At 31.1% G+C, this 13,639-nt stretch overlaps 2 protein-coding genes across 2 annotated transcripts; one reads left to right on the top strand and one right to left on the bottom strand.

The window, feature by feature from the left end:
* Positions 1-6,623: 6,623 nt before the first annotated feature.
* LOC137812842 (small ribosomal subunit protein eS17y-like) lies at positions 6,624-7,201 on the top strand. Its single transcript, XM_068615072.1, has 2 exons — positions 6,624-6,955; positions 7,144-7,201. Exons 1-2 carry the CDS (start codon positions 6,624-6,626, stop codon positions 7,199-7,201), a joined length of 390 nt encoding a protein of 129 aa, XP_068471173.1.
* Positions 7,202-9,585: 2,384 nt separating this feature from the next.
* On the bottom strand, positions 9,586-11,686 carry LOC137812834 (uncharacterized). Its single transcript, XM_068615061.1, has 2 exons — positions 11,558-11,686; positions 9,586-9,966 (listed from the first exon to the last, which is right to left on the bottom strand). Exons 1-2 carry the CDS (start codon positions 11,684-11,686, stop codon positions 9,586-9,588), a joined length of 510 nt encoding a protein of 169 aa, XP_068471162.1.
* Between the last annotated feature and the right edge of the window lie 1,953 nt (positions 11,687-13,639).

Here is a 13,639-nt window from a genome sequence, read left to right as displayed (position 1 = left end):
TAGAGTTTAACCTTCCATACGGAAGAAAAATGAAAGAATTACAAAAAAGACAATAAGAAAACAAAGAAAAAACTAAGACTCTATTTTATGAACTTATCCCAGAGTGGGAATTAATACGATTTGTGATTTTTTTTTTTTAATGAAAATTTTTCATGTTAGGCATCACTATGCAACTTGACATCTCGGCTAGGCTGACATCTCAAGTAACAACAATCATCTGCCATCACATGAAAAAAGTATTATTAAAAAAAGAAAAAAGAAAGAAAATACAAAAATATGGGGGGACTAGACCAAAACCCACATGTTAACAAAAACGAAACATAGGTAGACTATACCTATTCATAAAGAATTCTAAGAACAGACTAGATGGAAGTCTATTATACCAATGAAATGATTGTCTATGAATGAACCCTAAATTAGCCAACTTATCAGCACATGCATTTCCCTCACGAAAAATATGAGTAACCCTAAACCTGATTGTCCTACAGAAATTAAGACAAGTATTCCATCGATTACGAAGCATCCACGGAACAGTAGTCCTAGCAGTAAACGCAGCACAAACCAAGACAGAATCACATTCAAGCCAAACATTAGTAAGTCCCATCTTCTGAGCTTCCTCCATAGCATGTATAACTCCATAAAACTCAGCAACCAAAGCAGTTTGAATTTCAAGAAACCCTGAAAAAGCACCAATAAATTCTCCCATACTCCCACGGAAAATACCTCCACAAGTAGCAAGTCCAGGATACCCCTTAGCAGCCCCATCAGTGTTAATTTTAACCCAGCCTGGTGAAGGAAATTCCCATCTAACTGGAAGAGGATGAAGAACTTTCCCACTACGAGTCTTAATACCAAAAAACTTAATCACGTTGAAATCCAACATATCATTCTTCATTGAAGCTTTAGACGAATTTCCCACTAGACGAGTTAAATCTTTAATTACCGAAATAGCCTTAGAAACCTCAATCTTATCCTGAAATCTAGCATAATTCCTCATACGCCATATCATCCATATAGAAAAGGTTGTCACAGCAAGTTTAATCAATTTAACCAAAGGACTACCATCACTCTTAATAAAAGAAAGAAGATCATCCTTATTAGAGAAATGAGAAGTAAGAAAAATCTGTCGAACCCAACTCCAAATATGTAATGCATTAGAACATTCAAAAAATAGATGTTGAATAGATTCTTCATGCTTTTCACAAAGCGTACACATAGAACATATATGCAAACCCTTATTCTGAATATGCAGATCTGTAGGAAGTCTCCCATGAAAAATTTTCCAGAGTACTAAAGTTTTGGAAGGCGGAATAGATGAAGACCAAATGAACTTACCCCAACCACCTGGAACTCCTGGTTCCAAGAAAAAAGTCCTAGCCGATTTAAGAGTGAAACGACCAGACTCATCTAGAATCCAATTAGGAATATCTTGTTCCTCTCTAACCATGATATGATTAAAAAAATGCGGCATCTGCTGTAAAGATAAGGGAATATTCCAATCATAACCTGACCAAAATTGAGAGACTGTATCCGGAATGTTAGCCCCATCAGATAACCCTGCAATATTTGCTAAAGAAGTAGTAGAACACCATTTATCATTCCAGAAATTAATAAAAGAACCTGTACCAACAGTCCAAGAAGTATAATCAAGTATGATAGAATAAAATTGTTTAATTCCAAGCCAAAGAGAGGAGGATCTATAAACCATTCTAAACTCGTATTTTGATTTAAGAACTCTGGCTTTCAAGAGTAAAGACCAAGGTTTGTTGCTATAAGCGAAGTTCCAAGCAAGCTTAAGAAGATATGAATTATTTTCATGATGAAGATTAATAATATTCAAGCCTCCATCCTCAAGAGGTGAACAAATTTTCGCCCAATTAACAGTAGCGATACCTTTTTTCATAATATCACCAGTCCAAATAAAATTCCGGCACCACTGCTCAACTTGCTTAATAAGAGAAACTGGCCATTTATACATATTAAAACTATAAGCTAGAAATCCAGTAATCACTGTATTGACCAGCTGGATCCGACCCATCATGCTAAGAGATTTACCTTTCCAAGATGCTAGCTTCAATTTGACTTTATCAGCCAAAGGTTGAAGAAATCGACACTTTGGAGCACCAACAAAGATAGGCACTCCTAAATAATTGAAAGGCAAACAACCATGACTACAAGAAAGAATATTTTGAATTTTGGTGACAAATCTTGGAGAATTATCCATGGTGAAGAAACTACTTTTAGAGTTATTAATATATTGACCAGAAAAATCACCATATGTTTTAAGAAAAGTACTCAAATTTCGAAGAGACTTAATATCCCCCCTACAGAAAATAAAAATGTCATCAGCATACAAAATATGAGAGGGAGTGAGATAACCTTTCGGACTAGCCATATTTAAAATCTTCTTATCATTCACAAGCTTAGAAATACCTCTACTAAGAACTTCCTCTGCAAGACAAAAAAGTAAAGGAGACAATGGATCACCTTGTCTTACACCTCGACTGCAGGGAAAAAAACCCACCAAACTACCACTTATTCTGATAGAAAGCATAGCTGAACGGAGAATTGTACTAATCCAACTGACAAACGAGGGGTGAAAACCAAAGCGTTTCAAAACTAATAATAAGAACTTCCAACTCAGAGTGTCAAAAGCTTTATGAATATCAACTTTGTAAGCCACATTACCTCCTCTAACCTTTTTAGAAAGCATATTAATAGCCTCAGAAGCAATACCAATGCAATCCTGAATCTGTCTACCCTGCACAAACCCATATTGATTAGGAGAAATGATTCTAGCAGCCACAAGAGCAAGCCTATCCGCCAGTATCTTGGAAATAATTTTAAATTTGAAATTAGCAACAGCAATTGGCCTGTAATCTTTAATGGAATCAGCACCCTGAATCTTAGGAATAAGAGATACCACATTACTGTTCATTCCAAGGAGAACCCAATTTTGTTTAAAAAATTGTTGAACAGCATTACAAACATCTGTCCCAATAATTTCCCAGCAAGAATGATAGAAAACACCACCAAAACCATCAGGACCAGGAGCACTATTACCGTTAAGATGAAAAACCGCATTCTTGATTTCAGAAAAATCAGGACATTTAATCAACATCATATTCTCCTCAGAGGAAACCATAGGAGGAATATAAGTACCAATAAAATCTTCCATATTATCAGCATTCAGAACATTAGAAATAGACTCAGCATAAAGATTTTTATAAAAGTCCAAAATATGATCCTTAATGATTTTAGGATCCTCCGTAACCTCATTATCAATCCGTAGACGATGAATCCCACTATAATTATTTCTCCTTTTGACCACAGCATGGAAAAAAGATGTATTTCGATCTCCATCCTTGAACCATAACATCTTAGCCCTTTCTTTCCAAAACAAATATTGACAGTGAAGAGCATGATCAAGCTCCTCCTTAGCAATCTTTTCTTGACAAAGAAGCCCATCACTATCAGACAAACTAGCAGTGTCTAAGTTTTTTTGAATACCAAGGAGGATACCCTGCTTAAGAAGAACTGCATTGTGAACATTACCAAAAGAATTTTTATTCCAGTCCCGGAGCTCAAGTTTCAACCTTTTTAACTTATGTTGCAAGATAAACATAGGACAACCAACAACCTTATTAGCCCAAGAATCATGAATAAGCTTCATACACGAAGTGTCCTGAAGCCACATAGAAAAGAAACGAAAATTGCTAACCTTCCGCAAAGAATTACTAGCAAGACTAGCAAGAATAGGGGAATGATCAGAACAATTTTTAACAAGAACTTGATAAGTACAAGAATCCCATTCATCCAGACACACTCCATTACATAAAGCCCTATCCAGTCTTCTGTGAATTCTATGCCACCCTCTCCTTCCGTTACACCAAGTATAACAAGATCCAGTAAAAGGCATACAAGAAAGATCATTAGTATTAATCCAATCCAGGAATTCATTACAAGAAACCTGATTAGGAGCCACTCCCCCTTTATAGTCATCCGCCGAGAGCACAACATTAAAATCTCCCAGAATACACCAAGGCCCTGTGAAGAAACTAAGATCCCTCCACAAAAATCGTCTAGACAAGTATGTGTTAGCACCATAAACACCTGCAAAGCTAAAACTTTTATCCTGCCAAAGACAAGTTACAGAGATAAATTGATCATTAACCAAGAAATTTTGGACAAGATTAGGAACTGACAAACACCAAAGCTTAGCAACTTTATTAACAATAGGAGATGTAGCCACCAAATGCATATTGACAGATTTGAAAAGGACGTCAAAAGCAGTAGTGTACGACATCATGGGTTCAGCAAGAAAAACCAGGAGAGGTTTATGTAGCTTAAGTAAACTAAGCAACATCTCCACAGTTTTGTGGTTTCCCAATCCTCTGACATTCCAAAAAAAAGAAGAGACCTTCATTGCGACGTTGTAGAGAGAACTGCCTTAGCAGTTTTCCTGGATTTACCAGTCCCCTTAGGTGGTCTCCCTGGTTTTCTTTTAGTGCGAACTGTTTCTTCCCCATTATCACTATCATCCTCCTCCATCTCAGTAGAGTCAGCCCAAAATTTTGAAACAACCTGATTTTCAATATGATCAGAATTAATTCCAACAATGGTAGGCGGAATAGTTGACGCTCCAATATGAGAATTACCTCCCACATCTGTAATTATAAGTTTCTTTGCTCCATGGATTTCGGAATTTGATCGTGGTTCAAATATTATTGATGAATTCTTAGTTTCCAACTCTCTAGAATTTTTATATTTTGTTTCTAGTTTTGTTGCAATTTTGTTTCTTCTTATTTTGTCAACTGATATGTTTCTCAATCTGTTTATGAGATATTGTAGATTTTATTAAATATTTTTTTACTCAATTTTTTGCATTGTAATTCAGAAAAGCCACTTGAACTTGATTTATCAAAGGCTCAGTCACATCAGTAGGCGCTCCTATCAAACTCATGCATTGGTGTAGTAAAAACTTCCTTCAAATTGTCTAGTTTAAAATATTCACACCATACTCTTTTTACACCTTCATCTTAATTACACGTGATGTTACTGATTTGCTTTCTTAAGTTACTTGACCATTTACCCTATTTAACCACTAGACCGTCCGTCCACTATGACTACAAATACAATATTACCAGTAAAATTAGTTAAGATACAAGTAAACTAAATTAGAAGAAGAATCCTATTTAAGAGAATGAATTTATTCATAATTTTAATCCAAAAAAAAAATTATAATTAAAGCTTTTAAGTATAAATAAATTATGTTTATAACTCAATATTAATTAATACTACCGAAAATATATTTAAAATTAATCTTTGCTAAAAGGAATAATATAATACACTTTTCAATAATAATGTAAAAGCTAATCATAAGTTAATAATTGTTCTTTTTTTATCCCTTTTTAAAAATTTTATATAAAAACCAATAAAAAAAGATGTATATTTTTTTTTTCTGTATGAGTATTTGAAAATTATTTTTAAAAGCAAGAATAAACGTACTGGGAATTCGTATTATTTTCCATCTATTTTTAAATTTGTGTTTTGCTAATGTGATTTTATATTTTCAAAATGATAACAATTGTTACAACTTTTAATCACCACTATTCGTAAAGAAAAACTACTAGAATTTGCAATTTAATAGTGTGACCCCAATTAGTTTAAAAATATCAAATCGAACCATTTTCATAGTCACTGTTTTTTTTGTGAAGCAGTTTTTAATTTTTTGTTTGTATTTTAATAGTGTTAATGTCATGTTACATAAATAAAACATTATATTTCAAATGAACTCATATACAAAACAAGTATCATACATTATTATTAAAATTAACTATTTCTATTTGCAATTAATCCTTTATTTCACATTCTCATATTTTATTATAGATTATCTGATAAAAAAAATATATTCTAGTGTAAATATTTGGAGTTCATCATTCTGAGTTTCTTTTCTTTTTCAATTGTTCTTTCTAATATAATGCTCATTTCTTACTTCTAATTATGATTTGTATAAATTCTTATTTTTAATTTCTATTTATTACATATAATATTTGCGTTAAAATGATTTAAACGATTCAATATTATTATTTACATTCACCTGTCAAATTGATTTAACTATTTTTACTTGAGTTAACTATGTATGCATGATCCAAGTTACAAAAGTAAAAAAAATATTTATTTAAGTTATCTAAATGAAAAAATAATTCCAAATCTACTATTCCAAAATTTATAACGAAAATATACCCTTATTTTATAACAAATTTAGATTTATTAACCTTCTAACCATCAATTGTATTATTCAAAAAGTTTAATCCAAAAAACAAATAGGAAAAAAAAACCTATATATTTTTAAATTATGAGAGTGACATAAGAATAGAAAAGGGGTACAGGAAGAAACAAAGTAATGTATATATTTTTTGAAAAGTTGAAGCCCAAAGTAAGAAAGCCCAAGTTTGGGATAAAATATGTAAACCTAAATTTGAAGTAACACTGCAAGAGAAGAGAAGAGAAGCCGCAGAGAGGAAGAAGAAGAAGAAAGAAGAAGAAGAAGCATGGGGCGCGTGAGGACTAAGACGGTGAAGAAATCTTCACGCCAAGTGATCGAGCGTTACTATTCGAGGATGACGCTGGATTTTCACACGAACAAGAAGCTTCTAGAAGAAGTGGCGATCGTCCCCTCGAAGAGGCTGCGGAACAAGATCGCAGGTTTCTCAACACATCTCATGAAACGGATCCAGAAGGGTTCTGTTCGCGGCATCTCGCTCAAGCTGCAGGAGGAGGAGAGGGAGCGACGCATGGACTTCGTTCCCGAAATCTCCGCCATCAACACCGAGCACATCGAGGTGGACAAGGAAACCATGGATATGCTCCACTCCCTCGGACTCAACGAAATCAGCGGCATCACCCAGGTTGACCCTGTCCCTGTCCAACAAAACTTCCCCTTCACCAGGAGGTACTGATCCATTTGTTATCACAAAACCGCTGAATTTCACTTTCAGTTTTGCTTTTCATTCATGCTCTTTACCTTTATCATGTTGCTGCTGTCGCTGCTTTAAATCGGAACCATTTCTAGATTTTGATTATATCAAATTATATACTTCTGTTATTCCCAATTTTGCCGTTAATTTTCATTAATGGAAGCTGCTTTGTGGTGATTCCCCTGCAATTTGCGGGGAATGGGGGTAAACCCTTACCCTAGTTGCTTTCGATAATTGGATTTTGATCCGTAGTTTAGGGTTTAGGTTTTAGTTCTTAAAACCAGCATTTGATCGCTTAAATTATGGCCAAGAAAAACTTCATCAGCTCACTCCAGTACCCAATCAACAAGTTTCTCGTAATTTCGTGGGAAATTTGAATAATTTTCTCAGTTTAAGGTGAATTTGACCTTGTGGATCAAACCTAATTTCATGAACCCTTTTTCAGTACCCCCAACTTGTCATTGAATGAACTTGTTAGGGTTTGCTTAATGGAATGAATGTTAGGATTATTCATTTAGTTTGGTACATTTTTACGTAATTTTTTTTCCAAATCATTACCTTTATAAAAAAAATCCCAAATGGACCAAGCTAATTTTATTTCTTTGAATGAATTCATTTTAATATTTATCTCGGGAATTCGGCTCTCTAAGCCTTGATTTGTGTGGAGATGAATTTCAGGGGGCTTTGGTTTTTTTAAACGGGAGGAAAGAAAAATGAAAAGATGAAAAATAATAAAAAAAAGAAAGAAATTGATATTAGAGAAAAATAAATTGAAATAATTTATTAAAAGTATAGAGAATAAATTTTAATTGGTTTGAGAGGATGAAAATAAATAATTATTTAAGGGCAAGTAAAACATGGTTTTAAATCGAATTAAATTTGTGATTTTTAGTTTTTAAAAAAAATTAAAATATTGATAATAGAAAATGTAACTATAATTTTGGAATTATGTTTTTATAAATGTAGTGGCTTAAATATAATAAATATTATCTTTGTTGGTGTAAAGGATTTAAAATAAAGGCTTATTAATTTATTAACTTTTGTTGATAAAAGTAATTTTTTAGATGTTGAAAAAAAATTCAAAATAAGGTTTTCAAGACATTTAATACTACGTTAGAGAAGTAAGAATATTTGAAATGTCATCTAAAAACTATAAATATTTACATGAAAATTTAAAATAAATATTTACATATATTTCATTCAATATTTAAAAATATATGTTTATTTTAGAAATTTTAAATATTTATGATTAAAATAAAATATTTAAAATAAAATAAACATTTTTATATGCTCATCGTAAAATAAAATAAACATTTTCATAAAATAAAGGACTTGTGCATTTGACTTAGATATCTCAATTTGTTATACTACTTCATTGTGAATACATAAAGTTATTTGCATAATAATCAACATGGATCAAAATAAACATTTTCATAAAATAAAGGACTTGTGCATTTGACTTAGATATCTCTATTTGTTATACTACTTTATGAATACATAAAGTTATTTGCATAACAATATGTTAAATTAGTTATATTTTAAACAACATATAATTTCATTATATCACTACATAACTTCAAAATTTTATTATATCACAAGCAGGATATATTTTTCTAAACAAATTAATAGTAAATACATATCTTAACAATCCCAATATATATTTTGATTTATGTCTCGATTTAAATTTACATAATTCATATTTCATACCATCCAATCAACATACTACTCAATTACAAAAATTTATACTTTTAAAATTGTGAATAAATTAGTTTAAACTTAAATTAGTTTAAACATTTAAGTTGAATAACTTTAATCAGATGTAGATCTTTAAAAAAAAATTATAATCACTTCTAATTCACAACATAGATGCCTCATTTCTTATAGTGCCAATTTGATTTAATTTTATCAAAATTCACTTTCAACAATTTTGTAATTTTGTGTGTATCCACGATGTTAACATTGTTTTCAAGAGAGTTTAAGATTCTAATAAAAATAATGTTGTAATCACATGAGATTTCCATATACATAATATTTTATTTAAAATTAAGAAAAAAATTTATAATCTTACAATTTTAATAATTAAAAAAATAAATTTATCATTTACATCTCAAACTTTCATAAACTTTTTATTCATTTTCTTTCACTTTTCACTCTCTCCCTTAATCCAAACAAATTTATTTTTCACTCTCTTTTTCTTCAAATTCATCATTTCTCTCAAAACTATCTTCAAATCCAAATAAAGCATTGATCATACATGACCAACTATTTTTAGTCCAAAATGTATAATCGAAGTCCACACAAAAGTTAAAAGGTCTTACAATGTGTTCTTGTGCATTCAATACTAATAACATCAACTATGACTCAAACAATGTTGAATCAATCTTATTGGAAAGAGCTTCTTAAGTTGCTTCCATAGATACCTGGTGATACTTCGAGTCACGGCATAAAGAGGAAATTGAATGATTGCATATATACTGGCAGGAAAGAAAGCAACAATGTATATCAATGTTGAAGTCCAATTCTTCAATTCACATCGAATGGTGAGTAACATGGTTGCAATGAATGCAAGCATTGTTGTCATCAATGAAAAGAACAACAAAGTAAATCACAAATTCAATTTCTGAGGGAGAGCCTTGTGAAAATCCCATAACTCGCATGGGGAAGTGAGGATGGAAAGGAAGATGACGACTGAAGCAAGCGAGGTAGCAAGAGCCACAACATCCATAATGGTGAAAAAGAGAAACACACTTGAATGAAGGAATACAGGAGTACCATTTACAGTTCCCCCTGGAATGGTGTATGCAGCAGCAAATACAACTGTAGCAACCAAAATAGCAATAGTGGAGCATGATTGAGTTGTTTCCTTTAACCATATTTGTGCCTCTTTAAGCATTTTATCATGCTCAATTTCTAACATATCTTCTGGTGTGTATCCATCTATGTCACAGTGCATGCTGTATTGTTTAGGGGTGAATCTTCTCACACTCTGAACACACACACACAATAGTTATTTTCTAAGTCACATTGCATGTATATATAATTTAGCTACCAATTATTTAGATCCTAAAATTGGTAACAAAAACTTTGGTAACTAATTAGATATCAATTTAGCAACTATTTATCAATAATAGAAACTAATTTAAAAATTAATAATTTTTTTAGTCTCTAACATAGTATCTAATCTAGTTAATATAACAACTAATTACTTTTTGTCTCTAAAATTAGTTTCTATCTACGAATTTTTCTAATAAGTTGTAAAGGTTTAATTAAGTACTTATATCATACCAACGCAACTCATTTTGTAGATGGAATGCCACTTCAGCTAAGTGTTCTCCTTTGTAGTAATCCATTCTTGCAACTTCATGCAACACAGTTCTTCCTTTAGCTGTAATTTGAGCAACCAATGATTCAATTATACCTATTCTTTCTATTAGTTTAAGAATTTTCTTTTGTCGATACTTAACAGCCTTGTGCATAAATTACATAAACAAAATTAGTGTGACACTACTAAAAGAAAATGATTATAAAACCCAACTACTTTTTTATACACTACGTGAAAATTATTAAATAAAAAACAATTTTATAGACAAAAAATAATTAGTTGCTATATTGACTAAATTAGAAATTAAAAAAATTATTGATATCTAAATTAATTTTTATTATTAATAAAATTTATAAACTAGTTTTTAAATTGGTATCTACTTAACTATTAGGTCTTTACTACAAATTAATTTAAATTCTAAAATTGGTAGTTAAAACCTTGATAACTAGTTAATACCAATTTAGAAGCTAGTTTATAAATTTTATTAATAATATAAACTATTTTAGATACTAATTATTTTTAATTTAATTAATATAATAATTAATTATTTTTTATTTAATAATTCTCTTGTAATGATCTCATTTTTCTACTAAAAGACAGTTTCTACTAAGAGACAAAACTTTGACTATTCTTACATGATCAGTATGTTCTGCTTATTCTCAGTAACATATATATATATATAGCTGCAGGATGCACTTGAAGAAATTTATTAACAATTTCTACAATTCCAGTTTTAGTTGTTAAGAAGAGTGCAGTGTGTTCTGCACGTTTTACATTGTTCTTACGCCTCTCTTCTCTTTTTTGTAAACTTACGCTTCTCCTTTTAGCCATAACTAAAGGATTATGTGGCATTGTAATCAATCTTGTCCAATTAGACTCATTTTTTGATACTTGTCATGATAAGTCATATGTTACTAAAGTGCTCGCTAGATGTTCAACCAACTTATGTTTCTTCTTTTCCTTCCATATTTGCTCAATTCCTTCAAACTCTGAAATCAAGATCAAACAAAAACAATATCATAAAAAAATAATTGATGTAATATAAATGATTCTATGCCATCTGGATTAGAGAGTAAGCATAACATATTGAGAATGGAATATAGAGAAAGCTTTGTAAGAAATACCTTTGGCCAAGCATTTCCAAAACATGTAGTTGATCTTTGAAATGGCTGAAATTTGTAATTTTCTTCTAATGTTATATATTTATAAACACATGTCAGTCACAATTAATTTAGAAAACCAGAATTAAATTTACATGAATACTTGATTTGCAGAGTGTAGGTTCATGATCCTCTTTACCATTTTCTTCATCCTTCTTTTGTTTAAACAACTGAGGTTGTTCATCATTATCATATCCATCAGGAAGCACTGAAACCCAAATCATAACCAACTAACATTAATTATATGTATCAATGGTGAAAAAGTTATGATAAATATTGCATCATTTCTAAGAATTAGGAATTTCTTTATTATATAATAAAACAATTACGTTTCTTTTTTCAAAATGGATTAATTGGAAAATTTGTTATTTAGAATCCTTATGAACTTATGTCCTAGTTAATAGGAACTCAACACACCAATTAAAGGATTGAGACAAGGGAATCTATTAGCTCCCTTCCTATTTTTTTATTGTAGCGGAATGATTGGCAAGACTAGTTAGGCAGACAGTAAGTAAAAAGTTGTTAGAAAGGATAAGGATTGGAAAGAAAGAAGTGGAAGTGAACATGTGGTAGTTCACTGATGACATATTTTTGTACTAAAGAGCATTCTCCATTTCTTTGAACTAGCATTAGAGTTTAAGGTCAAATTTTCTAAGACTAAGTTAATGGGAATATGCACCGAGCTTAACACAGTAGAAAGCTTCTAGATGATTCTAAATTGTAGTATAATGATAATACTGTTTACAGATTTAGGTTTGCTGGTAGGGAGAAATCAAAGGAAAAGTCAATTCCTGCATAGTATGATGCAAAAAATTAGAAAGAAACTGGCTAAATGGAAATGAAAATATTTATCTTAAGCGTAATCACAATGGTAAAATCAATTATAATTACTCTACCATTACTCTATCTTTCCCTCTTTAAGATGCCATCAATCCTATGGATTCAAAGGAAATATTTACGGGGTTGGGGACATGGATGTATGAAGATTGCATGGGTTTAGTGGATGAAATATGCAAATTTAAAGAAAAAGGTGAATTAGGAGTTAGAAATTTAGAAATTTTCAACATAGATTTATTGGAAAAAGGGAAGTGAAGATTGGGAAGAGAAACATATGACTTGTGGAAAGATATTTTGGAATCAAAGTATGGTTCTTGGAGATGCCTAAACAACAAAAATGATAACAATAGTGAATCCTTGTGGTGGAGGAATATAAGAAAAGTAAGTGGAAATCGACAAAAAAGAAACTTGTTTGATAATAATACTAAAGAGGAAATAAGACTTTGTTTTGGGAAGATAAATTGCTTAATGCTAAAAAGGTTCCCTAGGTTGTACACTAATTCTCCTACTAAGGAGACTAAATTAGGGGAGGTAGGCAACTAGAAAGATGGATCTTGGGAATGGAGAAAAAAGGGGTTCAAACAGAAGTTGCAAAACACCAATTGTATGGAGATATGTGTAGGTTACCATAATATGGACTATTCGTACGCATATGAATAACATCCAAGGAGGTGCTCACTTTAGCACAAGTTAAGGCTTGAATTTGGATTACAAATAAATTTCCAAATACAGAGTTTTCCTACTCGAACTAGTGATTTTGTCCATTCATACACATCAAATCCTTAGATAATTAAATTTGTTAGAGTCTTGAAATACATATGAAATGCCTTGGAAGTACTAAGTCTATATTTAGGCATTCGATAACAGGTATAAATTTGAACATTCTTTAGGAGGCATGACTATGGAAAATTAAATCTAAACATTCTCATGATAGGGAGGCAAGCCTATGGAAATGCTACACTTTTTGTAGTTAGGTTGGGTTACTGGAAAAGTATGACTCAGTACAAAAAAAAGTAGGCTCTTATGATGTCAGAGTGCATAACCCTCTAAAAGAGGTCTACAAGTAACTCAAAGATTTTTGTGGTATAAACAAGAGCATATTATACAAAGACAATAGGAGAAAAGTATAATGTAGATGTTTATGTATAATTGATTTTATGTTGGGGTAATAGAGTGGTGGAACATGATAGGTTGATGTCACTACTATCAATTTTAGTTCCACCACAAATAATTTGAATTTTTATATGTATATATGTAAATACTTTATATATTTATACAAATTTTATTTCTAAAAAAATGACTTTATTGAAAATAAGATGGGTGTGTCCTTGCTTTTTTTT

The sequence above is a fragment of the Phaseolus vulgaris genome, chromosome 10 (assembly GCF_000499845.2).
Source record: "Phaseolus vulgaris cultivar G19833 chromosome 10, P. vulgaris v2.0, whole genome shotgun sequence".
In the NCBI taxonomy this organism is placed as follows: domain Eukaryota; kingdom Viridiplantae; phylum Streptophyta; class Magnoliopsida; order Fabales; family Fabaceae; genus Phaseolus; species Phaseolus vulgaris.
This window is presented reverse-complemented; position numbering and strand designations above follow the sequence as displayed.

Bases quoted from the DNA above. Each gene is read 5' to 3' on its own strand.
- LOC137812842 (XM_068615072.1), top strand. From the start codon at position 6,624: ATGACGCTGGATTTTCACACGAACAAGAAGCTTCTAGAAGAAGTGGCG. The intron at 6,956-7,143 runs GTACTGATCCAT...CATTAATGGAAG, and splicing joins AACTTCCCCTTCACCAGGAG to CTGCTTTGTGGTGATTCCCC.
- LOC137812834 (XM_068615061.1), bottom strand. From the start codon at position 11,686: ATGATTTGGGTTTCAGTGCTTCCTGATGGATATGATAATGATGAACAA. The intron at 9,967-11,557 runs GTAAATTTAATT...GTGTGTGTTCAG, and splicing joins TCTGCAAATCAAGTATTCAT to AGTGTGAGAAGATTCACCCC.